The 25,460-nt window shown below is 36.9% G+C and overlaps 3 protein-coding genes across 3 annotated transcripts; 1 reads left to right on the top strand and 2 right to left on the bottom strand.

Annotated features, from left to right (window-relative positions):
* Positions 1-1,036: 1,036 nt before the first annotated feature.
* LOC113675625 (tubulin beta chain) lies at positions 1,037-5,256 on the bottom strand. The gene is made up of 6 exons (XM_027192218.2): positions 4,789-5,256; positions 4,608-4,716; positions 4,370-4,480; positions 3,801-4,258; positions 1,573-2,067; positions 1,037-1,456 (listed from the first exon to the last, which is right to left on the bottom strand). The coding sequence occupies exons 1-6, from the start codon at positions 4,843-4,845 to the stop codon at positions 1,340-1,342; spliced, it is 1,347 nt and encodes a 448-aa protein (XP_027048019.1). The 5' UTR covers positions 4,846-5,256; the 3' UTR covers positions 1,037-1,339.
* A 773-nt stretch (positions 5,257-6,029) lies between these two features.
* On the top strand, positions 6,030-12,993 carry LOC113675616 (nudC domain-containing protein 1). Its single transcript, XM_089199705.1, has 6 exons — positions 6,030-6,977; positions 7,514-8,018; positions 8,497-8,779; positions 9,813-9,966; positions 10,462-10,587; positions 11,095-12,993. Exons 1-6 carry the CDS (start codon positions 6,711-6,713, stop codon positions 11,503-11,505), a joined length of 1,746 nt encoding a protein of 581 aa, XP_089055831.1. The 5' UTR covers positions 6,030-6,710; the 3' UTR covers positions 11,506-12,993.
* On the bottom strand, positions 12,392-25,428 carry LOC113675614 (phosphatidylinositol-3-phosphatase SAC1). Its single transcript, XM_027192210.2, has 21 exons — positions 25,331-25,428; positions 25,120-25,223; positions 24,153-24,230; positions 23,273-23,400; positions 22,989-23,138; positions 22,027-22,086; positions 21,541-21,574; positions 20,497-20,577; positions 19,967-20,073; positions 19,787-19,873; positions 18,841-18,909; positions 18,519-18,604; positions 17,857-17,955; positions 17,178-17,264; positions 16,992-17,046; positions 16,339-16,408; positions 15,841-15,913; positions 15,081-15,174; positions 14,713-14,814; positions 14,429-14,489; positions 12,392-13,799 (listed from the first exon to the last, which is right to left on the bottom strand). The coding sequence occupies exons 1-21, from the start codon at positions 25,363-25,365 to the stop codon at positions 13,657-13,659; spliced, it is 1,803 nt and encodes a 600-aa protein (XP_027048011.2). The 5' UTR covers positions 25,366-25,428; the 3' UTR covers positions 12,392-13,656.
* Between the last annotated feature and the right edge of the window lie 32 nt (positions 25,429-25,460).

The raw sequence follows: 25,460 nt of genomic DNA, 5'->3' as shown, positions 1-25,460 counted from the left end.
AAGAGTGAGCTGGGATCGAGGCCGCGTAAGTTGTGAGAGGCTGGCAATAATCGTCATGGGGATTGATGTTTCGAACTTCACGTCCTGGTTTTGGCGTTGACATATTGTTCTTGAGGTAAGAACAATTAGAAACGTAAGTGTTGGAATATGCAGTTCACAGTTAGCTAAACACATTTCCTCTATTCATCATATAAGGAATAAACAGTTCTGCTGAGTAACATTAGGTTACTTTAACATACATGTAGCTCATGTATACTTTGTGCGGCCTTAAAAGTAGTAGCGATAGACTTTCATTGCACATGGGCAATTTCGATTACTTGGACGATAAAAACCTGTTTCTCGTACCTTCGTTTTGTGCTGCAAAGGTAGGCGTGATTTTAGAATGGTGCTTTGTATCAGAAGCTTCAAGACATTCAACACTTCGCTCTTGCGCTTCACGATCAGGTCGATACCGCGGTCATAAAAGGTTGATTGTTTTAGAACAGACTCTGCATTTTACACTCAGTCTGCGGTCTGCAGTCTAAATTTTACACGGACCGATATAAAAAGGAAAAAGTTGACCATCTATGAAGTAAAAAGTTGACCGTATAAAAAGTCGAATTGACCACATAAAAAGTAAACTGGGACACAGAAATACAAAGAATATGGACTGGTTTGGCGCCCCTAGCACGCGATAAGGCTGTTTCAGGGCATGAAGACGTTTTAAGATATTCTTGTATTTTGAAAAGGAATAGTACAGAGGATAAACCTAGAGTAGCCTCTGGCAACCAGTTTTGCTCCCTTTCTACCCTATTACCCCAAGGATTTTTATCAGGGTGGCAATGCATTTTTGGAATGAGCCACAGGAATCCTTCACAAGAACTTATGGGGCACTCCACCCATTGAGCGGCGTGAATGTCGTAGTGGAGCAATTTATTTTGCGCTTCAAAGTGTTACCGTGCAGCCCTACACGATACCTTTCTTCCTCTCTCTCATATGACGCAGGTCGCAAACGCAAATATTCAGAAAATTTAGAGAAAAGACGAAGATAATTATGTTGCAGGAATTTGTTGTCTTTATTGACCAAAAACCGTTCACAATTTAAAATACGGAAAGACCAGTTTAAATTCGGTTACTACGGAATCAAATTTTCAGAGTGTTTCAAGGTTCTATCTACATTTTATGAAAAAAAAAAAAAAAAAAAAAAGCTGAAAAGAGGTTTTCAAGTTTAGTTATTTGATAGAACAAAACCAGTGGTTCTACTGAAACGAAGTGAGCAGTTAGAACATCCTGTTTACTTTCTAGATAAGAAAAAGTTCATATGTTTCCTGCGAATTGTTACTTTATGTCTTCACACAGTTTATGCAGCATCTTCATCTCCAGCCTCTTCCTCCTCGTCAAACTCTCCTTCGTCTTCTGCTGTGGCATCCTGGTACTGTTGGTACTCAGAAACAAGATCGTTCATGTTGGATTCAGCCTGTAAAAGAATTACGCCTCATTAATTGAAGGGAACATTGGTTGTAATATGTTGAAGATCTACGCACAACAGTCGCTCAATTCATTCTCGATCAGCTTGAAAAACAAGATCTTTACCTCAGTGAACTCCATCTCATCCATACCCTCTCCAGTGTACCAATGCAAGAAAGCTTTACGCCTGAACATAGCGGTAAACTGTTCACTAATTCGCTTGAACAGTTCCTGGATGGCTGTGCTGTTGCCGATGAAGGTAGAGGACATTTTCAGTCCACGGGGAGGGATATCACAGACAGCGGTCTTCACGTTGTTGGGGATCCATTCCACAAAGTAGGAGCTGTTCTTGTTCTGAACGTTCAACATCTGCTCATCAACTTCCTTCATGGACATACGGCCACGGAACATTGTTGCCACAGTTAGGTAACGTCCATGCCTTGGGTCACAAGCAGCCATCATGTTCTTGGCGTCAAACATCTGCTGGGTAAGTTCTGGTACTGTGAGTGCACGGTACTGCTGGGATCCTCTGCTGGTGAGAGGAGCAAATCCAGGCATGAAGAAGTGAAGACGCGGGAAAGGAACCATGTTCACTGCCAACTTCCTGAGATCAGCATTCAACTGTGAAATATAATAGGAGTAAAATTAGCTTTGAAACCTACGTTGCTTCAGTTCCTATCTCTTTCTGAAGCGAACAATTTAAGATAGGTAATTTTTAAATAAAACTTTTAAAAAGGAAAAAGGTGAGGGAAAAACTCACAATAAAAAGTAAGATTGTAATTTATTGCTAGAGCACTTGCTGGGATTGTGTGTTCGTGGTATGTTTATTTTTCTCGTTAATGCAAAGAGGTGGAAAAACACAGGCGTTGTACTATTCAATCAGTTCATAATTGAAAGAGTGAACAGTTTAATCCTATTACAGCTCTTGCTGATCTTATGCAGACTTCGTGTGGCATTTATTCAAGGATTTTTTAAACACCGATCGCAAACTGCTTGATAAAATCGAAACAACTGTTACCTCTTGCTGTGTTCCGTTCGCAGCGCTACAACTTGCTTAAGGCATTGCTCACGCAACATGACCAGAATGTAAAAAAAAAAAAAAAAAAAAAGAACCCCACAAAAACAAAACTTTTAACCAGATTCTGTATGAATATGGTTTTAATTATCACTCGTAAGAATTTTGTTTGTGTTTGTTGACATGGAAAGATTTGCTCGACTGATTTTCGGTTCGCTTGGCGACGCTTTAGTTTACAGTATAGCGGCTTGTTGCTATGCTGTACAGATCTTTGAGAGCAAACGGCAAAATCAGCACTTTTTTGGGAAGAAATAAGCTCGCCAGAAATTACAAACAGAACATTAATCGCTTTGAAAAAGGAAGGTTTCAATAATCTTCAGAGATATTTTAGACCTTACATGCGAATCTACAAAACGATTTCTGCTTCTCGTAACATGGCTTGGTTCGTGTCACGATAAAATTTTTTCCAGGCGATTTAAACTTTCGATTTTATTTTTTGCCTCCTCACTGTTAAGCATCTTCCTAAACTTATTGTCATGAAAGGCTTGAAGATGGTATCCTTTCGTTGCCGTAATCAATAATTTAGAGCAATCTAGTCTTGTATTCTTAAAGGACGCGTTCCTGAATAGGCCCTTTCTTTCCCAATTCAACAAACCAATAAATTATTCTACCATAATTTTTCATAACTTTGTTGCTGACGTTGAAAGAAAATGGACAGAATCTGTTGTTATCATCCCCTAGAATAAGAAATTTTACTAAATAGTTTTTGAGGATGGAAGTATTAAAAGAGGTTTTCAGACAAGAAGAGCAGCTGCTTGTCGGAGACAAGTCGCCAAACTAAGCCGCTTATCATAATCATAGTTTGTTTGAGTAGTCAAAGCAGTAATCAAAGTTGTCTTTCTACGGCGTGGTTTAAAGCAGAGACTGCACACGTTTTGCTTACGCTCAGCTTGCAACTGCACTTTAGTCTTAATTTTGATTTTTTTTTCTTGAAAAAACGAGGGGACAAAGGTAATGGCAATTTGGAACGCACGACAATCACTGCCGTTTTCGACCCTTCCACGAATGACAAAATTAATGCGTAGCTGTTCCTTGAAGAGTCTTTCTTGAGCCCGATATCAGTCCCAAACGATAAATATCGCTAAATACGCGCGTTTTTCCCAATAAATCTAGCTTTCCTAAAACTAGAAACATTTTCTGATAGTGTGCACGCGATTTATAGTTTCAACTGATAATCGATAACCACTGGCTGCGCGCCCATTTCTTAACCGTTAAGAATACTGCTTTCTTCGTTAAAATTTCGTCAGTGATCGATTTTGGAGAATAAATCGACATTTACCTGGCCAGGGAATCGAAGGCAAGTTGTTACACCGCTCATGGTAGCTGATACAAGGTGGTTCAAGTCGCCATAGGTTGGTGTGGTAAGCTTCAGAGTTCTGAAGCAGATATCGTAGAGTGCTTCATTGTCGATGCAGTATGTTTCATCGGTGTTCTCAACCAACTGATGGACGGACAGTGTGGCGTTGTAAGGCTCCACAACGGTGTCTGATACTTTTGGTGATGGCACGACGCTGAATGTGTTCATGATTCTGTCTGGATATTCTTCTCTGATCTTCGAGATAAGAAGAGTTCCCATACCCGAGCCGGTTCCGCCGCCAAGCGAGTGTGTGAGTTGAAAACCTTGCAGACAGTCACAGCCTTCTGCTTCTTTACGAACCACATCGAGTACAGAGTCTACCAATTCGGCTCCTTCGGTGTAGTGTCCTTTAGCCCAGTTATTTCCAGCTCCGCTTTGACCTACGATGAAACGTGGCGATGTGTCAATTCGTTATACAGATATTAGGGTGTAGCTGTCGAACGAGTCTTACGATCGATTATTTTAACTGTGAAATCGAAACTTGAACTTACCGAAGACGAAGTTGTCTGGCCTGAAGATTTGTCCAAAGGGACCTGAACGGACGGAATCCATCGTACCAGGTTCCAAATCGACAAGACAGGCTCTGGGAACATACTTTCCACCTAAAATATTTGATGAGTCGACAACAATGGTTAGCAGGGCCGAACGTTAAAATATAGAGCCAAAGCGGCCACAAAATGGTTTGAAAAAAAGGATCTAGATGATCAAACATCACAATTTGACAGTTACCTGTAGCTTCATTATAATAAACGTTGATCCTTTCCAACTGGAGGTCGGAATCACCGTGGTAAGTGCCAGTTGGATCAATGCCGTGCTCATCCGAGATTACCTCCCAGAACTGAAAAGCGAGAGTAAACTTGAGCGCAAACGAACGAAAATCTTATATTTCTGACTTTAGATATGTTCTAACCTTAGCTCCGATTTGGTTACCGCACTGGCCAGCCTGAAGATGAACAATTTCTCGCATCTTTGAAAATTTTTTCAGCGAACGTTGAAGGTTCTACTTTCCCTTGTCTTAAAGTTTGCAAAATGTCGTCGGGGAGATTGTGGCGCGGTTTTATTTAACGACTAATTTATGCGAGGCTTCGTGTGTCAACAATAGGCTCACATCCATATACAGTGGTGCTTTTGTGACGTCATTAAGGCTAGCCATCGAATGTTGTTGATGGTGTTTATTGGTGATCATGGTAAAACTCGACACCTGAAAGCTATTGTGCGAAAGACAAAGCTAAATAAAAGCTTAACCAATAAAAATCCTGCTGCGGTAACACATGATGTCTTTAAACAGGCAAAATGCAAATTTCAGTGGCGTTAGTGACAACAGTTTTTCTTGAGGAGACCGCGATAAACCGCACTTAAACATTATTGTATGATATTCTCTTATTACAATTTCTCACTCTGTGTCTCTACGAAGGTTGTCACGGTGTCTGCCGCTGCGATACTCAGCAGGACATCTTATGATGAATTTATGCGATACTGAACTCATGCGGCGTAATAAATTTATGTCATCTGGAACGTGTCATATCATAGCAACGGAAGGGGTGCGGCTCATTAAATTCGCTCTAGTATCTTGAGCATTCCGCTCTGGCATAGCAGCCGCCCCCTTTCCTCCCCTTCCCGTCCCAGATTTTTTTTTGTGGGGGGAGGGGGTGTTTGTACACCGGCTGGTCGAGATAGGACATCTTTTCATAACTTTTTTACCCATCATTTCGAACATCAGATGGAAAAAAATAAGGTTTCTTTGGTGTAATTTTCTCTGATTTTACATTCCGGAGAGCAGTGTAGTATGAAATTATTTACGAGGGCCGTCGCGAGTATTTTAATTAACGATAGTAGACTGCCGGTAATGCTAAATTAATCGTGCTCGATATCACACTTGTTAACTATCATTTTTTTCCTAAGAATCAATATATTTGTTTTTCAGGAGATCTTATCATTGAGAGGAAAAGTTTTAATTTTTCATTTTGCGTGCGGCGACCACAGGAACTGCACTGCACGTCATAACCCTTTTGACTACTTTGACTACATTATTCGAACAAGTCCGATTGAAATAAATCACTTGTTCTAAAACAACTGATGCAATATTCGTTATTGTTTCTAACATAGCATAACTTTAATATAAATTAACCAACCATACAATTTTAGAGTGTCAAAAATCGTTATATCATGCTGCGAACTCTTGACTGTGAAATGAGAAACAATGTCAAATTATCAGTGTTCACAGTGTATGGCAATAGCCAAGTCTCCAGATTTTAATAGTTTAGAAGCGATAATTTCCTTTCAAGTTGTTTTCTTCTTCACATTCGTTTTCCATCAAGCTCTACTGAATTCGTCTGGCACTTCAGCGACGTACATTGAGAAATTTTTTTCTCCCCAACGTTTAGTGAGAAAAGGAACGAGCTGAATCGAAGGTTAGCCCTACGTAATTTGAATGAATATATCAAACGAGTTCCATCGTCTTAACATCGACAGTCGAAAGTAACAAAGGCTCGAAAGGAGACTAATACAGCTGTACTATCGGTCAAGATATTGGCTCATTAAAAAGTGCCCTTTGTCGAGTGTCAGCTAGAAATTCATTCGTCGCATGCACGTCACAGGAATTTTTGGTACGGCCTTCACCTCAGAAAGAGATCCAACATATACTAGCCACTAAGCTACACTTTTTGTTATCTGAAGGAGATTGTATGATCGTTTTCATGCCATTTTTATCTTCGCCTTGCTCTTCCTGAACTTTCTACCTCCGTATCACTTCCATGATATATGGCAATTTGTCACCGTCCCAGACTGCCTCCTCGTTCGAAATCTCTGTGAGAGTCTGGTGAGAAGATCACGATGGAGTCTCTTCGTCCAAATCGGCAACTATTGAATCCAAAATTTGAAGGTTATAAACTAGCTTTGGACCCCCTGACACTGTCGTCCACTAGATTAATTTCTTCAGTGAATAATGTACCGCTCAGAGAGGAGTCGTTTTCCCTTCAACACATTCGAGCCTTTGGAAATCATAACCATCTGGTGATTGACTCTTGGACTGATGGCGGGAAAACTGAAGTTGTTTATTTCGTTAATGAAGACTACGAAGTTCAAAGGGCAGTTGTCAAAGTAAGTGAACCAATAAGTAAAATCGTGAGATACGATGAAAAACATCGAAAGGTGAAAATAATGTGAAATTGTTTCCTTGAACGTTTGTGAAACGTGAAGCTCTTTGTCAGTTTCCTCTCGTGTGGGTAAGGAGAATTTGATGGAGCATCAGAACCTTTTCCCAATAGTTAACTCTTGAACTCTAAGTAGTGATTAGAGTGTAGCCTCTCTTTGCAACGTCAATGTATTATTCAGCAGACAGACAATGACAACAGACAAAGTTGTCAACTAGATTGTCCTGTTTTGATTATTTATTTTGATGATCTGATTTGAACCATAACCTTTGTTCCCTAGATTTTAAAATTGGCATGGAAAACGATTGAAATAGATTTTGAAGTTTTTACTTAAAAAATGTGCAATATTTTGAATATTTAATGTTTATTTAGTTTACTTTTGTTTTAATACAAGGTTGGAATGCTCATAGAGGGATTGAAAATCTAAATATGCAACTTAAAGTGATAAAAAATATCTAACTTGTGTCTCTTTATAATTTTAAGGACACAGATGTTTCATCCATTGATACAGTATTCAAAACACCAGCAGTAGAAAAAACTGAAGAAAGCTTGAACTCAACACTGTTTCTTCCTTCACAATCTCTGGCTTGTTTGTGTGATGGAAGTGGGAAACTCTACTTGCTGCAAACAGGTGACAGAATAGGAGATTGTTCTCAGAATGCAAGTTGGAAGGTAGGCTCAGTTTACCAGTTTGACCAGCCATCTTTGATCCTTCATGCTGTTCAAAGCCCAGAAACTGGATGTGTCAGTTGCTTGTTATTGAGTATCACGGAAAATGATGCTTCTATGTCAGTGAAAGATGCTCACAATGTTCATTTGGAGTTGATCACCTTTTCACAAGTGAATTGCTCAGCCACAGGTTCCATAAGTTACAGTTGCGAGATGCTGCAACAGTTCAGAGGTCACAGTGCACCAGTGTATGCTGGCATTGAGTGTGGTGGTACAGCTATTTTGGTGGCAAGTGAAAGACCATTTTCTCTGGTGAAAGGTACCTTATTTATTTGTGGGATTAACATTTGTTTGGAGTAGTGTAACAAGGAATATACTACATAACAACTCTGCATCTGAATTTAGCGATAAAACTCTGTTTAGAAGCTAAATATAGTTTCTTGTCTTTGAGGCATAATGAACGTAATTTGTGCAATGATCACAATTGTTAACATCTTCCCTTATCTGTTTGTCAATACTCTATCACCAGTATGAATAATGATCATCTCCATACTGCTTTCTGTATATTTCCCAAGGAGCTGACAAGGAGAGTTCATTTAAAAATCAAAGGCTAATTCAGTTGGTGATTATTTCCTTTATTCTCCTCACTTAAATGCACGATTCAGAGTTGATATTGTAAGGAGAAATTAGAAGCTGGTCACTCTTAGGGGTCCAAGGGTTAAGTTTGGTGAAGATTTTGGAAATAGAGAAGGTTCCTTTTTATCTGACATGACCTGTTTTTTCTCTATTTGGAATAGGTGACAGTGACGAAAAGCCATCAGGGTCATTTAACTCTGCAGATGATGGTATGGCTGAGATAAAGTCCCACAGTTCTTCGGCAATAGTATACAAATGGTCACAGGATAGTGAAGATGTCACTGTAAAATTTGTTCTACCAGATGGCACCAAGAAAGATGATATAGCTTGTAATGTAACAGCAGATTCTGTGGACCTTCAAATTGGGAAAAAGATTTTGTTGAGTGGTCCTCTTTATGCAAAAGTAAATTCAGAGGAAAGCACATGGACAGTTGAGGAAAATAGGTGACTTGCAGTACTTGTTTTCAGTCTTTATTTTTAAGTATCTTTTCTCTCTACCCCTCTCCTTTCTCTGTCACAAAATAGTTATGTTTAGAATTCAACTGGCATCACAAGAAACCCTCTTAAGCATCTCAGCCAAGCAAAAAGACTTAAAAATGGCTTGCACTCATTGGGAAGTGACATGTACTGTTCCACAATTATGAGAAATGACATTTAGCAATTGATAATGCTTAACACTACTCAGTGTTCTCCTTTTCAGGCAGTAACTGGTAACATTTACTGCCTGTAGTACCTCTTATTACCATTTAAAATTGCTTGGAATTCTTGAAAATTCAACTTGTAAAAGGATTGCTTTACCGGTTTGAAAATTTATTTTACCTGTCATGCTTAAAATAAGGGAGAACACTGCTACTTCTTTTAATTGTACATGTATCTAGAAAAGGAGAGATGGTAAATGTTTAGCTCAGTTGATAAATAAAGAAAGGATGTTACTCATTTTTTCACAATTGGGAGACAATTAAAAAATCTGTGTCCAGCCCACAGGGATTTTAATCTTTGGATTTTAATATATAGATTTAGCCAAGCCTAAAAGCAGAGCTCTTATTAGTTTATTTTCCAGCCCTATGTTACACTGAATAAAAACTAATAAAACCATCTACTGGCAAGTCTTTGTATTATATTTCAACCCAACCATTTCCTCAACATATTAACACTTACAAAGTAATTAGTCAGGGAAATGGAAAACTTGGATTTTATAATTGAATGTTCTACCACTTAGCTACAGAGTACTTGTTAGTGAACTGCAAGCATACCGGAAATTACATTGAGCCAGACATGACACAGAATATTTCTAATTATAAGGATAAGTTTGTTTTGTTTCTGAAACCTGTTGTAAACATTTTTAAAAACTTGCTGGTGAGTCACAAGCTTACAGAAAATAATACCATGAACTAGACATGATACACACTATTTTCAATTACATATAACTGTGTCTTCTTTCTGAAACCTGTAGTAAACCTTTTTTTCTCCTCTGTAGTTTGGAACTGATACTTGTGAAGCAGGTTCAAGAACACCACTGGAGCAGTGTTGTTCAAGGTGATGACCGAGGTGTCTATGAGCTGGTAGGTAAGGAGGCACAGAGAGTTGAGGAGATTCACAATAGACTGGAACACCTCACATCAGACAAAATGGTATGTGAGATTTTCAACGCCTCTGATGTTCAGATGAGCTATAAAATAATATCTTAAATCCCTAAGTGCAGCTCAATCTACAGTTAGCATCAAAATAGTTGGATTGCAACATTTTCAAATAGCACATCACTTTTAAGCTCCAAGTAGTTGCTCTTGATTGAACTTGACTAATGATCTACTTAAATGAGTGATGGGGAATTGCAGTATTGGATTTGGAATGGCTGTATTGTCTAAAGATTTGATAGACTCTAAACTATATTTTTCAGTGCTGCCATGTAAGGTTTCCTGAGCACTGTGTTTACTATTTGTCCTGCAAATTGCACATTTGATGTTTTTAATGGTATCTAACTGGCCAATTATTTTGGAAAAAATCAGTTTTACATTCCTATGTTGCTAAGTTCATCTCACGTAGCAATTTTTAGCAGAAAAAATTTATTGTGAACATCAAAAGTATTGATATCGTGTTGAATTTTTCAATCAATATTTGAAATCCAGGTGGAAAAGTCACGGGCAACTAAGATGTCATTTAGTAATGATGAATTTGAAGAATGTGATGCTTTCCCAGAGGATATTGAATATATTTTTCGGTTGGATGTTAAAACTGGAGAATTAACACACAAGGTATGTATTGGTAGTTAATTTTTTTTTACAGGGCTCCTTCTATCAGATCATCTAATAAATGATTTGCACACCACTTGATGTAAGCTCCTCCAGAACTCTTTACCGACTCACAAAGGTTATGTGTAGAGCAAGTGACAAAAATGGACATCTTGAGAAATTCCTCTCACCTTTACTTTTACCATGAAGCAATATGTTTCTTCAGAATAAACTAGAAAGCTCTGATCAAGGGCTTATGGTGTGCTGGTGCTAACACAAGCTTTAGAAACTCTTCACAGTGGCCTATTTATATTTATCAACTCAGTCTATAAATCCTAATTATCTTTTAATACCCTGGGTGCAGCACTAAAGGCTCTTTAAAAACCCTTTTAAACTAGGTAATCTATTTGTGGTCTAGATTGTGAGCCCACCCAATTCCCTTGATAAGGTCATTCAAGTTCATGGCTGTTTACTTTGAATTTATGGTAATGGGTGATGCACATGTCTGACAAATCTTTTTTTTCTTGTCAGGTTTGTTTAGCAAGTCATCAGTGGATTTTCAATGCATCACTTGATAAGAGTCTTCCTCCTGCCTTCTGCATACGTCATGATGTTGATGCCCTTGTGTGGCAGCCCAAGGCACACTCAGACAGTGAGGCTAACTGGATTCACACCGGAACATTTAATGCTTTAGGTTATGTCCAGGCTGCTAAAAGGGATCGCAAGTTCTCCACATGCGCCCCAGATCTGTCCTATGCTGTGATATGCGACAACACAAGACATGTTTATGTTTACCAACAACCTGTAGGGAGTGCTAAACATGCCAATCAACAAGTTGTAACATTGACAACTCCTGACAATGAAATCCTTGGGCTCCAAGCATCTAATAATAGGATTTTTGTCTTGACTAGACAAGCCTTGCATGTTGTGACAGTCAAGTAGAATGCTATGTCAAATATCAAGAAATTTCAAATTAGCTTTATTAATATAATTCACATACTGGTAGTCTGTATTTCCATGAATAAGTGCCCACACTCTAATAAGTGCTCACCCCTCTGCCATAATGTCAAAAAAGCACCACACCCCCTCAATTTTTTTAAATAGCAAGGACACACAGAAAACCTGTTTTCCTTACCACTTAATAACTTTTAAGCTACAACTACAGCAGGAATCAGTAAAAGAGAATAATTTCTTTTATGTTAAGTCACTTCCAGTTCTTTCTATTTTCATGTGCTTTCAGAGTTCCTTAATGTGAGTTGTCTTTTTTTTCCTCTTGCGGTGCTAATTTAATAAGTACCCTCCTTGAATAAATGCCCTCCTTCCAATGAGCACCCTCCCTTTTAGCCAAAATTTTAAATAAAAGCCTGGGCACTTATTTGAGGAAATGCACTTTTTTTATTTGGAGTTTTTAGTTCCTTCTATTGTTGGAGGAGACTTGTAAAAATAGAGCCAGGTGACTTATGACGGGAAAATAGTTTTAAAACAATGAAAGTGGAGATTAACAATGGGAAAGGTCAAATAATAATTTTTGTACCAATGGATATTCCATGAGGTGGCTCTTGTTGTCCAGTGTTTCCAAAAAGAATTGGAAATTAGAGTGTTGGTTTTTGTGGAGAGGAAAACCAAAGAACCTGGAGAACAAACCCTCGGAGCAAAGACAAGAACCCTTGACAAACTCAATCCACATGTGGCACAAAGTCTGGGAATGAAACCTGAGCTGCAGCAACGGGAGCAGAGCACACTATCACTACAGCACCACACCCACTTCCTGTTTCTTTGTCAAAATTGCGCAAAATCTTATGACAGCAGAATATCTTTACAAATGAAATGAACATGTCAACCTCTTTATTTCTTGTATCTCCATTAAAATTGTCTTTCCTTAAATAATTTTAAAATTATTAAAATATTAAAACTGTGTCACTGTGCATGAACAAGTTTCAAATGCGAGATATTTCTGATGAACTGATGGTAGCACCAAGAAGCAATGACAACCCTTTCATCTCAAGGTGGGATCATTTCATACATTCTCTACAACATTTTAACCCACTTTCAAACAAACAGCAAAAGAGAATTAAGAAAATCATCTCATTGGAACATTGTCTCGATATATATTAAAATTCTCACTAACAACCAATAAAGAAATGTGTGGCTACCAGTAAAGAGAATCTGCTCTAGATATTGGGAGTGAAAAGGTTTAAAGAGAAAATCATGGAGCTCTTGATTTTCCCTTCATTATGAACTTTGTAGATATTCAACTTTATGTATTGGAACTTTTTGATACTACATGTGATTATGGTCTCTTGTCTCTTCATAAAGATGACCATAGTATTAATTTCTGGCAAATAATATATACCAATGATACTTAATATCTTTACTACATGATCTAAGTACCTAATTAATCAAATAAACACTTAGTTCTTTTGGCTCCCATCATGCCAATATGTTAACACTGGTCTTTCATTGTGCAAGTGTAACTGATAACAATATTATCATACAGAAAGTAACAAAATGTTGATTTTCTTAAAAGATTACAGGAGACCAATGATGGCCCTAAATATTCTACTAGAGTTTTAGGGCTCAAGTCAAGAGAACAATCACAGCCTTCTGTTCAATGTTTGGAATTTTAATATGATTAGATGGTGTTCCCTGCAAATACAGCAGCCTGTCATAGCTTGTTTACTAGGCATTAAACAAAATCATTGTAACACTGTTCACATTTTGTGATGTAACTCAAAAAATATGTGCATATTTAATTAGTCAAAGGAAGCTTAAAGAAATTGATGTTCAATTTCTCTTGCTTGACAGCCTTGAGGTGAGATTTGGATAAACTCTTACCCTGCCTTATTTTGTCCAATATCTTAATTTTAAACCTTTACTAGCCAATGTTTTTGTAATAAATGGCTACCAAAAATCATTGGAGAACACTTCATAACCTACCCAAGTTTGCAGGATGTAAATTGTACATTGCCAATTTTATCTTGATTCATAAATCCTTAAATTCATATATTTTTACCATCATGATATTAATCACTGACAATAACTAGATATAATTTACACCAAGATATAAAGGGGTGAATTTGTTGACGATTCTAGTCAAACATTTTTGTCCTTTGCTTGAACTTGCACCAGGCGTGGTTGATCAACATATTCATTGCCGAAATACAGCACCACGTACAGTGTCATCATCACAGCACCACCCCAGAACAACACATAAAGAAATTGTACTCCATAATCAGCTGCAAGAAAAAAGGAGAGAGAAATTATTACATCACAAGAATGCCTTTCACACAAAGTTGAAGGTGTGCCCCAAAGTTGACTGATAGTAGGCTCTGTATTTGCATTAGCTCTGATGAAGGGCTAACCCTTGAAACATAAAACTTTTTGAAACTCTCTGCATTGGTCAATTTACATTATCAACTCAGGAGATAAAACAAACCCAATTGAAATTTTCTGCATCAAGGAGGCTCGGTTTGAGTTTCAAGCCCTGGCCTTGTGATTCCTTCGTCCTATCATGCAGGCCACAGCATGTACAGGTATGGTTACTAATTTATCATTATGATAGTATTTCTAAAAATTATGGTACATGAAAATGATCTACTTTTAAGTCACAAATGACCATTAGAGAATGATAATTGCTCACTTTGATTGCATGTCCCTAGACACAAATTTAAATTGAGTGATTATTTAAAATTTTGCAGCTGTTTAAGATATTTAAACCAAACAAAATGTAGCTACAGGTGATGTTAAGTAATGAAAGTCGCAGAAAATCTACCATGACTGAAAGGCAGCCAGGGAAACAAAACTCACATGCAACAAATATACCCCAAAAAACAAGTGTACTATTTATGTGGTATATCATACTTACTTGATGGAATTAAAACACTGATAACAAACATGGAGAATCCTAGCAAAAGGATCATTGGGAGCTAAAAGAGTGAAGCAGAAAAATAAGATTTTAGTTAAACAAGAGAATGAACTCAAATGTTTTAATTATAAGTTTGAATGGTGATGCTTGCTGTTGCTGCATAGGTTAAAAGGAAAACTAACAACAGAATTCCAGTAACAACAAATGGATGAGCTACACAAAAAGTGTAATCATGAAAATGCTTTTTTTCAGTTACCAAGAAAAATAGAAAACACTGAACTTACAGCCATAAATCTCCAATCTCTGAGAATTTCAAGAGGTGATGGTTTGGAGATTCCTTCATTGGGGTCTACCACATAGTTTCCAAGGAACAAGTCAATTGAATCCTATAAGCATATAAAGTCAAAATTTCTTAACCCTTTACACCATTATACAAGATCAGTATGCATATTCATATTCATGACGTTAATGTTTGATTCAGGGGTGATATTGTGAGGAAAAATTTAGATGCAACTCATTTTTAGGATCAACAGTTATGGTCATCTGTGAACAGTCTTGAACCAAAAACATAAACATAAAAGAAGAGAAATAAGTTACACACAATTCAACATACTTTGCCCCAAGGAAATATTTGCAAACTGATTTCACTCACTTGTCTAAATCCATCAGCAAAGTTGTTCTTGTAATACCTCACAGCTGAATTAAAACCATCCTTTAACGCTCCAAGTGTTGAACGCTTTCCAGTTCTATACACAGTGTAACACAAAGTTATTACATATGGTAAGCCTTCTCTAGGTCAACAACAACCTATTTAACATTGCACCTGTTACATTCACCTTGAATTCCCACTAAAACATTTGTGTACCAAAGGACTAAGGAAACTAGTTTGTTTTATCAAGGGTTTGTTATATCGAATACCTTGATTCAACAAATTTGTGGAAAACAACCAAAATGTTTGTTATATCTATGGATGGTTAATAATTACTTTCCTTTTTCTTTTTTCCTCATTTTTTTTTTGTGGTGTGATGTTGCTGCACTCACTTCCCCCAAGGAATGAAAGCTAAAATTTTTTGATATGGTGGTATGCCCTTGATAAAATGAAATCATCACTTATGCCACTTAGGCATAAAGGGCATGAGTTTGAGTTTGGAATAAGGAAGGGAGTAGAAGTGGCAAATGTCTTTCCCTCACAGGCTAATGTGAAGGAACAAAACATTTTAAACTTTAACAACCTAAAGAGTATTCTGAATCGTATCCTCAGTACCACAATCTGCAGAATTGTTCCCAATTTTTCAGTGAGCCAAAATTAGTTATGATAATCAAATATTACAGATTGAGAAGTTTCTTAATTAGTTTTAACATAGCTGAAAATTCATGCTTACTGAGAAGTGTTTTAACACTGTGAGTAATACCTTGTAAAATCTGTTTTGAGAGCTCCTGTTCCAGCATACTGCACAGAGCATGCATCAGCATTGTCTGCCCAGACTGTAAAAAAATAAATATTTGCAAAACAATGAGAGAGAGAATGACAAAAACTAGTTAACAAACTTTATAATTATAGTGTTATACTTGAGGAAAGTCACCAGCCTCTCTTCTTGTGTACATTCATCTCATTTTTTCACACAAATAAAGTTTTACATAAGAATTACCCAGTGGCGCAGAAAGTACAAGTGGGAAACGGAATATAGTGGACATTCCATGAGGTCACTCTTCTTAACCTCTGTTTCCAGGTTAAATTGGAATTTAGAATGTTAGTTTTTGTGGAGGGAGGAAAACCCTTTGAGCACAGACAAGAACCAAGAACAAACTCAACCCACATGTGATGCCAGGAATTGAACCTAGGCATCAGCAGTGGGAGATGAGCACTCTCATCACTGAGCTATCCCCACTCCTTGTAAATGTTGACCTACCATTCTTGAAAGCCTTCTCCATTCCTGCATAACTCTCTATTCTCTCTCCTGGGCTTAGAATTTCAAATCGCTATAATGGAAGTCACATTTCTGTTGTGAGTTTCACACAAAGAAAACACTAACATTCATTTTTCTTTACATTTACCATTAATACAGAATTTTCAATTTTACTTGACCAAGTGTGACTTCATGGAGCTCAGATTTATCAATAAAGACATGTTAAAGTTACAAAGAATCACATGATTTTCTCTGTATTAACTGCCTTAAGATGCATAGTAGGACTATATAGCTTTGAAGACTGCCATGCAGTAAACTTTTTCTCTTTTAGAAAAAAGTTGTTTGGCGGTTAGGTACTATGTAACCTGCCTAAAACACTTTTTTTCTTTTTGAGGGACCATGGTGGGTAATTCATAGCCCATCTTGCACTCTTGGGTAGTGGATGTGGAAATAAGATTTGCTTCAACCTACTTCTTAGTCACAAAACCAGCCATGCATATGAAAATGCATACTATTAACATGCTCAAAGAGATGCACCAACTGTTTATCAGCCTTTCCAGACTGTGTGTCAACTTCAAGAAAAAGTACAACTCTTGCCATCAATTCACTCCTAATGCTAACATACATGTGAGTATGAAAGAGGAGACAGGCTTTACCTCGCACTGTGCTTGAAGACTTCTCCGTGCAAACAAGCTCTGAACAACATTAGTTCTTCAACAAAATAAGAAGCAAGCAAACAAATGTCATCACTCTAAAACCCTTACATTTATTTTGTAACTTCTATGACAATTGCAACAATTGAAGGAAGAAATAGAGATTTAACCTTGAGTATGGTTATTTACCTGTCAAGTGAGTCAATGCAATTTGTTCTGAACACTCCCTTTTGCTCAGTGTCAATTTGACCATCTTTTCCTTTGACAGAGAAAAATCTAGTACAGGAATAAAACAAAATCACAATAATGAACATAACATAACATTTAATTTAGTAACAAGCATCAATTGAACAACTGTGGACTGATGTAAAACTTCTTCAGTAAACTGTTTAGTACACATGGTACTTTTCGTTCCTACATCTTGTTCCATGCTGGGGGCATGAGACAGCTCAGTGCTGCTTCTCTTTTAGACTTGAATATTTCTGTTTGCCAGAGCTATGGCTCCTGCTCTTGAATACAGTAGTTACTGACAGAAATATCTTTGCAAATAAATGTATTTTCAAAATAAAAATAATCAAACATGTCACAAAAATGGTGAGCAACACAGCACATGTATCCTGTACTTCATTATTATTGCCTCCATACCCAATGTTCTCTCTTATTTTAAGTGCAACAGGTAAAAGAAATTATCAAACTCTTAGAGTAATATTTTTACTAATTCAATTTTAAGAATTTCAAGTGATTTTAGGTGGTAAAAAGAGATACTAGTGATGGAAAATTTTACTGGTTACCACCTGAAAAGAAGAGCAGTGCATGCATACCACACCAATTCTTTTTTTATATAGAGTGAGAGCTACTGAGGACATACCCAAACTTCTCTTGATCTCCTTTTAATCTGTCTGTTAGAATGGACAATCTTTCCCATCTCATCTTACTGCACTCTTTATGGAAATCAAATGGCTCATATCTACAATTTCAAAAAATAATAACAAAGAAAAGACACTAGTCTAATACACTGTCTTCACCCATTACACCCTGACATCAGTACGCATATTCTCAATACTGTTCTGTATAAATTTCCCAAGGTGCTGACAAGATGAATTTGTTTAACAATCAAGAGCCTCTTTGGGTGGTGATCCTTTCCTTCATTCTCATGACCTTAATGTATAATTCAGGGGTGATATTGTAAGGAGAAATTAGATGCAAGTCACTCTTAGAGGTCCAAAGAACCACCATCATAGGTGCCTTTGCTCTGATCAGAGGCTCATGGTTGACTCATCAGCTTTTCAACAATCCCTTCCACTGTTTACCTAATTTTCATCAAGTATTGCCTTGTTGAGAATGAACAAAGTGTTGCACTTGCCTACGATTTTACCACAACAATTTCTATAGAACATGATAACATAAATGCTGAATGATGTGTTGAACGAGTTGATGATCCTAAAATTACTTTGTTGACATGCTGGAGAAGATTTTAAAACTCAAAAAAATGTTCTAATACTCAAGTTAATTTCATGTTCCACATTTTACCTCAAGAAGTTGTCTGTTAACCCTGCCTTACTGACAGTCTCTGTGTATCGATCACCTAAAATCTTCTCTGGGCCTTTCTGATCAATCTGTTAAAAAGAAGGAGAGTGATGACATCTAAATGCTCTTGAGAATTATTTTGCTAAAAATCAACTTTTCTTCCTGACAAAAATTTCAATTCAACCTTGATAATTTTTATAGAATATTAACAAGGACCCACTGCAAAGTAAAACTGCCATGATAATAATGACATCACCCAAGACAACATAGTGGTCTTTGCATGCTTTTGAAATAAGAGAAATTCTAATATTAATTTAATACTTACAAGGTTTATTAAAACATGTTCTCCATAGTACACTCTCTCTTTGTCTAGATGGAGAGCAAATCCACCTCTCTGCCATAATGATAAATTAAAGAAATTATTGAAGATGCATTCAACTTCTCATCCTGTGCAATAAAAAATTTGCTCAACTAGACATTTTGTTCTCAAACACATTTCATTTGATTTTGTTCAACCTTTTAACTTTCAAGATCTGACTGTCAATTCTCCTCTTGACATGTAACTGCTACACATTTCCTTGTAAATTGATTATGAGAATTAGGTGTTCAATCAAGGTGATAAATTGTACCTGATGAGTTTGAGTGTTCTCAATACCTGTTTGCTGTATAATATGTGGATATTACAGGGAGAAGTTACATGCTAATCACTTCTGGGAGTTAAGAGCTAAGGTAAAGGAACAATCTGCAAGCTCCCACAAGTGGTCTTTCTGGCAGACAACAAGGGTTTCTGGGGGCAGAATTAACCTTATGAGACAACATTGCAAGCTTTGTCTCATGTCCTCTCTTAATTCTTTCCCCATACACAGCCGCCACCCCCCTCTCCCCAAAGAGAGCTTGTGTGCAGGCTTAACCCCTTAATACTCCCGAAATCTGATTGTTAATTCTCCCCTCTGGTGGCTTCATGTACACATATTCTACCTTGTAAATTAGTTATGAGAATTTTGCTTAAGGTCAAGATAGCACTTCTACCTCAAAAGTTTGATGACTCTCATTACTGATTTGCTGGATAATGTATGGACATTATAGGGAGAAGTTGTGTTTTAATCACTTTTAGGAGTTAAAAGGGCTAATGGTGTACTGGGTACAAACCTCTTATCTATGGGTCTTAATCACTAATTCTTTATCTTTTTTTCCTCTGCTCTTTTCTGCCCCACCTCACAAAAGAGTTTGCACAAGATGTACATATAATAGAGGAGATCTTCAACACTTACATGGTCAGCTGATGGATTTAGCAGTGGTACTGGTTTGTATCTAAGGTTGGGTCTCTGAGACCAAAACAGTGGAATAGATCCTCTTGTCTATGACAAAGAATAACAGTCACGAGCAAAGAGGACAATTTTTTTTAAAAAATTCTTTGACTGTACCTAACAGGGGACTGAATGCTTTCATACCTGTACAAAAGAACATGCTCCAGATTCAAACTGAGTAATCTGCTCAGTTTCAACATAATTTGCAGCATTTCCTTCAGCATCAAGTCCTCGAATGAAGTAACGTGTACCTGCAGGAGACAGAAATCTTATAAATCATAATTTTTGTATTGACAAGATAATTGACCCACTGGACTCCAATTATACAAAACTTACCAGACATCTCAGTGATTTAGTATTATCAACTGAGTTGTTAATGTAAATTGGCCATCATAAAGAGTTTTAGAGCTAAGTCAGATGTTTCGAGCATTAGGCCCTTTGTCAGAGCAAATGGAGCCATGTTAGCCCATTTGCTCTGTAAAGGGCTTGAAACATCAGCTTTAAAAAACTCTTTATGGTGGTCAATTTTTCTTATCAACTTAGTTGATAATACTAAATTACCCTGTTATACTCTCTCACCAACAGAGCACCACAGTTTCTTTAGAAAATTGCCCCTCCACCATATATCTGGCCCAAGGATGTTACCAAAATTACAAAAACAAATTCACACATACCTGCCCTGAAACAACTTCTTCTTGATATAAGGATGAAATCAAACGTGTTCTGCTTAATGACACAGGAATTGATGGAGATGACTAAGCAGTGTTAAGGGAAACAATTGATATTCAGATTTTCAGTGAATCAACAGTCAGGCTGAAGACAGTTACCATGTTACTTTCAACTAACAAGCCAGACTGACAAGTAGACCAAGAAAACTTTGTTGTGAATTAGAGATGCTTAGAGATATAGAATCTATCATTTGTTTGTTTTCCATTTTGTTTTCCATTTTTAATGAAAGAAAACCTCAAAAGGAGTGGTATCATTACATTGTCAGGTCTAGTTGGTACGTTCTGTCTAATGCTGAGGCTGAAAAGAAAACTTTTGAAGAAGAGCAGATTTCAAGTACCATCATTTAGTAGAAAACTTAAATGCAAGTGCTACAGAATGCTACAATCAGTAGGGCTGGAATAAGACATTAAGCTACTCTGAAAGTACCAACTTTCAAATTTTGAGTGAAAAGGTTTTTGGGGTTACAGTTTATGGAGAACTGGTTTGAATCCTTTCACTCTGAGGAGTGACCAAGACAGAATTTCTCCATACAGTATCAATACAATATGACGCTGCCAAGGCATGAGAATAGGAAAAACATTTTCAGTAAGAAGGGGGAATATCACTTGATCCAACACCAAATTCTCACAACAAAATTTATATGAAATATATGGCAGACAGACAGACGTATTAACCTGAATTGTTGTCAAGATATTGAGGGTGAAAGGGTTAACTAAAACAGCCTCCCAACCAGCTTTGGAGATGAGACTGATGAGAAAATGGCCTTGAATAAGCATGGACAAGACAATGAACAGAAGAAAAACTGGCCAGGAGCTTCCAGTGAAATATTCATATATAGGATTCATGATTGAAATTAGCTCTTGGAACATTTGATGGTCAATTTCTACATGTTGCTGGAACTGAAAGGAGAAAGATTTCTTTAATAACAGAGAGAAATGCAAGACTAACAAGAACAGTTGTACATAGCATTTTATTTTAAAAAAGGATACAGCCATGCATAACTGGAAGTATAAATTTGTAAAGCTGTAAGAGAAGATCAAGACAACAAAAAAATGTATTATGCATGTGTTAAACTATTTGAAAATCAATCAGTTAATCAAGGAAGTAACAAATGATTACCGGTATTCTGGTTCTGGTTGAGAGTCAATTAGTTAGTATAAACTAAGCACTAGTCATTCAGTCAATCTCAGATAATCAAAAATCATTCCTCCCTTTAACAACAAGATGTTATAATCGTGTGGAGTACTCCTGGGAATGTAACTCCCACTGTTTTGGTCTGGCCTTGTTTCCAAAAATTCCTAAATAGGGGAAAACCTGTAAAATTTCATCTATAAATTGTAAACTTCTTGATGCTGTCTGGCCAAAGTCTCCCACAAAGTGATAAAATAATTTTGATATGGAGAATGCACTGTATAAATGCCTCATCATCATTAACAATTTAAATAACACTCAATTAGTATTTGAGAGACAGTTACCTCTGGTTGCACAACTAAAGGTCTTAGAAGGTGACCATTCCATACAAATCGAGGATCAGCCTGATGGGAAAAATTGGGAAAATTTTCATCAGTGAAAATGGAATTAGGATGTTCTCTAGTGGGCATTAGGTTGGTTGTTTCTAATCCAGTAAGTTACTAGGAGTATGTCATCTTGACTAACCTCCCTGCTATTTGTCAGTTTTCCTTATACTTTGTAATTAATTTCTCATTGATACTCCTGGTGCAGGGTTGTCTTAAGGAAATACAACAGATGTGTGATCTGAACTGAGTAAGCAGATGAACTGAATTATGCTTACAAAGCAGCATGACATGATGCAAAGAAAAATTCTCTTGTATGGGGGGTCTAGGTGCATGCACCTTCTGCAAAATTTGAAAATTTTGGATTCTTTGAGACATGAATTCTAGCATTCTGGAATACACTTGAGTAACTTTTTTCAGCCAGACATTGATGCTAGAATCAGTTCAAAATTACTCATTTCTGTCTTTGATCACAATTCACAGAATAGACACCTAGAGATGGTCTAACAACAGAAGGTTTCTGCTGTGTTCCTACCAGTAATCACAACCCTGTGGGTAAGGAGGGGTACTGAGGAGTGATGTGTCTTGCTCAAGAACAATTACAATGACTGCTTAACCTTTAACTCCCAGATCAAATTTGCCATTCTCCTTACAGTCAAGTATACAATTCTTATAAGTTTAGTTCAGAGAATTAAGTATTGAATCAACTAATTATCCCCAAATTGATATTTTTCTTTATTCTCATCACTTATCCCGTTGATAATGAATTTATATTGTAAGGAGATATTCTGTCTTGGTCACTCATGGGAGTTAAAGGGTTAAGGCTCCACCCAGACCTCTTGATCCGGAGTTCAGCCCACCTTCATGTTCCTCTTATCATATTGTTGTATTTATAATGAATGTGACTTTTAATGTGCTCGTACCCTTTCAAAGAGAGGCATCTGAAGGAAGTCTGGGCTGGTTCTTGAGAGGCGTTGCAGAGTGTGTGTTAGATCATATGTACAAGAGAAGTAAAAGCTACTGGTCTGAAGCACTGACTGCACCATCGATAAGTAGATATTGTTGTTCCGTTGCTGTAAAATTGATGAGAGGAATTTTTTTTCATCATTGTTAATTTTGTTATTATACTTATTATTACTATCATCATCATAAATACTAATATAATTTACATATAGAAATAACTCAGTCAAAACCCATCTCCATGTACCTGACTCTCTGTGAGATGCAATGTTGCTCTTGGAAAAGCCAGAATATCTGTTCCTTTGATTACCCATACTTCATGACCCCTGACATGACCTACAAGGGTCTTCTTAGTGACTACAACCAAGTATGGTCCTATGGGAAAATAGTAGCAGACATGTAAAGTAACTTAGGAAAAAATACTGTGGCAAGTTTAACGATTGTTATTAAACATTAGACTCACAATGACAGAGAGATTGGTTGAGAACATACAATCAATATACAATAGCATGTGAAGTTGACACGATAACCCAATATCTGGCTCATCATGTCTAATTTAAGGTCTTCCCAGTTTGCAAGCCCTCATCCATAGAGTTTTCTCAAACTTTTGCAAACTCAGAGAGCAGTGTCATCTTTTGCAGATTGTTCAAAAATATAAAATAAAACGATTATTGAATTTGGTTTCCACATGATATTATAAATTCACAAACCTCATGTATGTGCTACCCGCCTCAGCCTTTGGCTTCCACCCATAACTCAGACCTTGCCATTGATAATTTGTAATATCATGCCCCACCTTATCCATTAATTGCTCATTATATGGTTGAGCATCCCAGGTACCAACAGGAAGGTTCCCTTTTAGGGTACTTGGATTTTCATCTTCATTGAATAAAAGAGTCGAGCTGGGATTGCAAGTATCCTACCTCTTACATAACATGCTATAGACAAGCCTTCAAGAAAGGGTACAAATATAATTTCAAAGTTGTAGATAAAGAATATACGTGTAGATATACACTGTATTTCCCATGCTCTTCAAGTGTACAAGTCTCATACTTATTATCAAAAACAATTCCAGGCTAACAACAAAGAATTACATCAAGTACTGCTGCAATTAGTTTCAAAGTTACCTGCCAACAAATTTATGATTCCCAAAATTCCAAATATATCTCTACTCTCAGCTGATGGTGGGATTTGACCCTCATTGTCTATAATAGGGATGATAAAAATCACAAATTACTACCTGTTTCTACAAACAGAATGACATCTAAGAAAACTGAACTCATAGCAGAATATTTTTAGTCAACATGTTGGCCTGTGAATAACAAGTATTAATATTGTTATCTAACAATGTGATGGAAGAAAATGGATTTTTGAATACATGACATTAATGGGGTGATCTCAATTTTTTTCAAGGTAAGATTTCTGCACACCCAATGCTGTTGTAAAACAAAGCTGTAGTCCAAAAGGCAATCTTTTGTTTTCCCAAATTTTTTTTCCCAGAACTGTTTTCATAGTGAAGTCTGGGGCTGTACAAAAATCTTACCTTTTTCATTCAGTACATGCTCTAGTTTATATGTAAAGACAACAATGTTTACGTTTCAGCAGATATCGGGAGGTACAATGTCTCAAATGTTAAACTATATAACATATAATTTTAGAAGAATCTGACATGTTTAAGGACGCACTCAGATAAAACTTGGCGAAATACTTGGACTTTGTAGCTCTTTTGTAGTCTATTTACGCCAGCATCTGATAACCTCGTTAAAACTCCCACGATACGCTTTAAAGTAACACTAACGAAATTTGATAATTTAACAAAAAACTGATCTTTAATTTCACACAAAAATCAACGAATCGTAACGACTGATAGGTTAAAATGTTCTTTCCAAGGTCTGCGAGAAGGTAAACAAAGAAGAATCACGTCGTGATAATGACTGTTTCTTAATAAGATAATGCTTAATGAAACTTATTACTCGGTTAGAACGAAATCATTTTCACTAATCAAAAACACGCCTTAAATTTAAGACGATGATTGTCATACAACTGCCTGTGAAGTGACCCTTTGAAAAAAATCTAATTAGACACAATTTTTACCTGCTAGACTTAACTCTTGTGTAACACGGTCTATTTCGAGTATTTGATCACCAACTGATTGCTGGTCCCTCGGCTCGATATAAAACTTGTCAGGCGCGATGTGGCTGAAGAAAAAGGAAAAAATGGAAATTAAGGCAACTGGGAGAAATTAGTAGCGCATAGATACAGAGAACAGACATCGGAAGAGCTATCAGTAAAGAAAAGAACATACAGCCTCAACGCTCGGTAGACGGCGTTATCCGCCATGTTGGCATCAAGGTTGAGTCTACAATCTCATGAATCAGCGGTTAGCAGAGAAAGAACGTAAATATCCAAGTTCTTCTGCGGTACCCATGTCAGCG

This window comes from Pocillopora damicornis, chromosome 3 (genome assembly GCF_964200805.1).
Source record: "Pocillopora damicornis chromosome 3, jaPocDami1.2, whole genome shotgun sequence".
NCBI classification, from domain to species: domain Eukaryota; kingdom Metazoa; phylum Cnidaria; class Anthozoa; order Scleractinia; family Pocilloporidae; genus Pocillopora; species Pocillopora damicornis.
Note: the sequence above shows the minus strand (reverse complement) of the source record. Positions and strands in the feature narration are given on the sequence as shown.

Excerpts from the sequence above, each read along its gene's own strand:
- LOC113675625 (XM_027192218.2), bottom strand. The coding sequence starts at position 4,845 with ATGCGAGAAATTGTTCATCTTCAGGCTGGCCAGTGCGGTAACCAAATC. Across the intron at positions 4,717-4,788 it reads GTAACCAAATCGGAGCTAAG|TTCTGGGAGGTAATCTCGGA; the intron begins GTTAGAACATAT and ends CTCGCTTTTCAG. Across the intron at positions 4,259-4,369 it reads GCCAGACAACTTCGTCTTCG|GTCAAAGCGGAGCTGGAAAT; the intron begins GTAAGTTCAAGT and ends GTTTCATCGTAG.
- LOC113675616 (XM_089199705.1), top strand. The coding sequence starts at position 6,711 with ATGGAGTCTCTTCGTCCAAATCGGCAACTATTGAATCCAAAATTTGAA. Across the intron at positions 6,978-7,513 it reads TTCAAAGGGCAGTTGTCAAA|GACACAGATGTTTCATCCAT; the intron begins GTAAGTGAACCA and ends TATAATTTTAAG. Across the intron at positions 8,019-8,496 it reads ACCATTTTCTCTGGTGAAAG|GTGACAGTGACGAAAAGCCA; the intron begins GTACCTTATTTA and ends TATTTGGAATAG.
- LOC113675614 (XM_027192210.2), bottom strand. The coding sequence starts at position 25,365 with ATGGCGGATAACGCCGTCTACCGAGCGTTGAGGCT. Across the intron at positions 20,578-21,540 it reads ACTTCCAGTTATGCATGGCT|TCATCTCCATCAATTCCTGT; the intron begins GTATCCTTTTTT and ends AACACTGCTTAG. Across the intron at positions 17,956-18,518 it reads TTAACAGACAACTTCTTGAG|ATATGAGCCATTTGATTTCC; the intron begins GTAAAATGTGGA and ends TTGAAATTGTAG.